General features: G+C 74.7%; 1 protein-coding gene across 1 annotated transcript in view; it reads right to left on the reverse strand.

Moving 5' to 3' along the window:
- The window catches only part of YY1 (YY1 transcription factor), a 50,416-nt gene extending 48,618 nt beyond the window's left edge, over positions 1–1,798 (reverse strand). The window contains exon 1 of the mRNA XM_023205616.2: positions 206–1,798. Within this exon, the coding sequence (XP_023061384.1) occupies positions 206–884 (679 nt within the window). The 5' untranslated portion in view covers positions 885–1,798. The remainder of the gene's footprint in view (positions 1–205) is intronic.
- Between the last annotated feature and the right edge of the window lie 305 nt (positions 1,799–2,103).

The following is a 2,103-nucleotide window of genomic DNA, read 5'->3' on the forward strand; positions in this document are numbered from 1 at the left end:
CCCCCCGCGGCCCGCCGCCATCTTCGCGGCCCGCCGCCGCCGGCCGCCGCCGCCGCCGCGCCCCCGCCGCCGCACGGCCCGCCATCTTTTGGGGCCGCCATACTTGCCCTGGCGAAGAAGATGGCGGCGCCCATCACACACATAAAACATGGCTTCCCTTCAAAACAAAAACATCCCGGGGCCGGGGCGCGCGGCCGGCGCTCACCTGAGGACCACATGGTGACCGAGAACTCGCCCTCCAGGGTCTTGATCTGCACCTGCTTCTGCTCCCACTTCTTGTTGCCCGGGTCGGCGCCGCCGCCGCCCGCCGCGCCGGCCCCGCCGCTGAGGTAACTCTTCTTGCCGCTCTTCTTGCCGCCGCCCTTCTTGACGCGGCCGCCGCCCGACGACGAGGAGCCGCCGCCACCGCTCTTGCCGGCCGCCGCCACGGTGACCAGCGTCTGCTCAATGTAGTCGTCGTCGCCGCCGGCCGGCGCGGGCACCGGGATGAGGATCTGATCCTCGAAGCCGTCCTCGGCGCGCAGCCCGTCCGAGTCGTCGCCGCCCACCACCTCCTCGCGCGTCTGCACCAGGATCACCTCCTGGTGGTGGTGCACCTGGGTCGGGTCGTCGGTGACCAGCGGCTGCAGCGCGATCATGGGCGGGTGGTGGTGGTGGTGATGGTGGTGGTGGTGGTGGCCGGCGTGCCCATGGCCGCCCCCGCCGCCGTGGTCGCCGCCGCCGCCGTCCTCGTCGTCTTCGTCCTCCTCCTCCTCCTCGCCCACCACTGTGGTCTCGATGGTCTCCACCGGGATGGTCTCCACCTCGATCTCGTGCAGCTCCACGATCTCGGCCGGCATCTCCGAGCCGTCCGTGGCGATGTAGAGGGTGTCGCCCGAGGCCATGGCTGAGAGCTCCGCCGCCACGGCCGCGGCGGCCTCGGCTCCTCGGCTGCGGGCGGGCGGGCGAGGAGGCGGCCGGCCGTGGGGAAGGAAGGCAGAGGGAGGAAGGCGGCGGGGGGGGGGGGGGGGGGGGGGGGGGGGGGGGGGGAAGGGGCGGGCGCGGCGGCCGCGGCGGCGGCGGGGCTTCCCCGCCTCCCTCGCCTCGGTGCGCCCCGCGCTCGCTCGGCCGCTGCTCGTCCCAGCTCCCCGCCTCGCCTCGCCGCAACCGCCCGCCCTGGCCGCGCCTCCTCCCGCCCTCCGGGCCGGCGCTCCGCTTCCCCCTTCCTCCTGCGCCTCCGCCTCCTTCCACACAAATACCAACTCCTCAACCCGAGCCCAGATCTCGCCGCCGCCGCCGCCGCCACACTCTGCTCGGGCCCGGCCTCGCGAGACTTCCGCGCTGGCCTCAGCCCGCCCCGCCTGGCTGCCACTCGCCCGCTCGCCCTCTCGATTCTCCCTCTCGGCCAATCGATCTATCCGCTGGCCTCCGCGGCCCCGCCTACTCGCCGGGCTCCTCCCGGATTGGGGCCGGTGGGACCGGGGGCGGGGCGGCTCGCACGCGCGCAGGCTGGCCCGCGGCGCGTGACGTCAGCGCGCCGCCGCCGCAGCCGCCGCCTCCCGCCGCTCGGAATCGCGCGGCTCCCGCCCTTCGCTGTGCTACAGCCACAAAACACGCCGCCTCGGGCCGGGGCCGCACTCGGGAGCGGGGCGTCGCCGCTGCAGCCGCCGCCTTGGGAGCCGGTGAGCGGTCCGCGCGGCCCCGGGCACCACGGGGGCGGGAGCCTGAGGAGAAGGGAGGGAGGGGTCGGCCGGGCGCCGGGTTGAGGCAGGTGGGCGGCCCGGGGGCCGAGCGGGGAGCGGCTGGCGCGTGCAGGGCGGCCCAGTCGCCCCAATAAAGTCTGCTTTGACGAGAAACGCCTGTGCTTCCTTTTTCGCGTCGGGCGGCGTTTGCTCTTGGCGCCTGTCTTCGGGCGAGCGATGGCCGCGGGGTGAGTGTGGAGGGCCGAACGGACAAAGACTGGCGACGCGGGCAGCGTCCCGCATCTCGCCGCGAGCGCCTGGCTGGGTGCGGGGTCGGCGCGAGCTCGGCGGAAGCGCCCGCGGAGCCCCTGGGCCACCGTTGGGAGGATGTCCGTTATTCTTTTGTGACCCGCGGAAACCTGAGATGCAGCCGTTGGGTGCC

This window comes from Piliocolobus tephrosceles, chromosome 6, assembly GCF_002776525.5.
Source record: "Piliocolobus tephrosceles isolate RC106 chromosome 6, ASM277652v3, whole genome shotgun sequence".
Classification (NCBI taxonomy): domain Eukaryota; kingdom Metazoa; phylum Chordata; class Mammalia; order Primates; family Cercopithecidae; genus Piliocolobus; species Piliocolobus tephrosceles.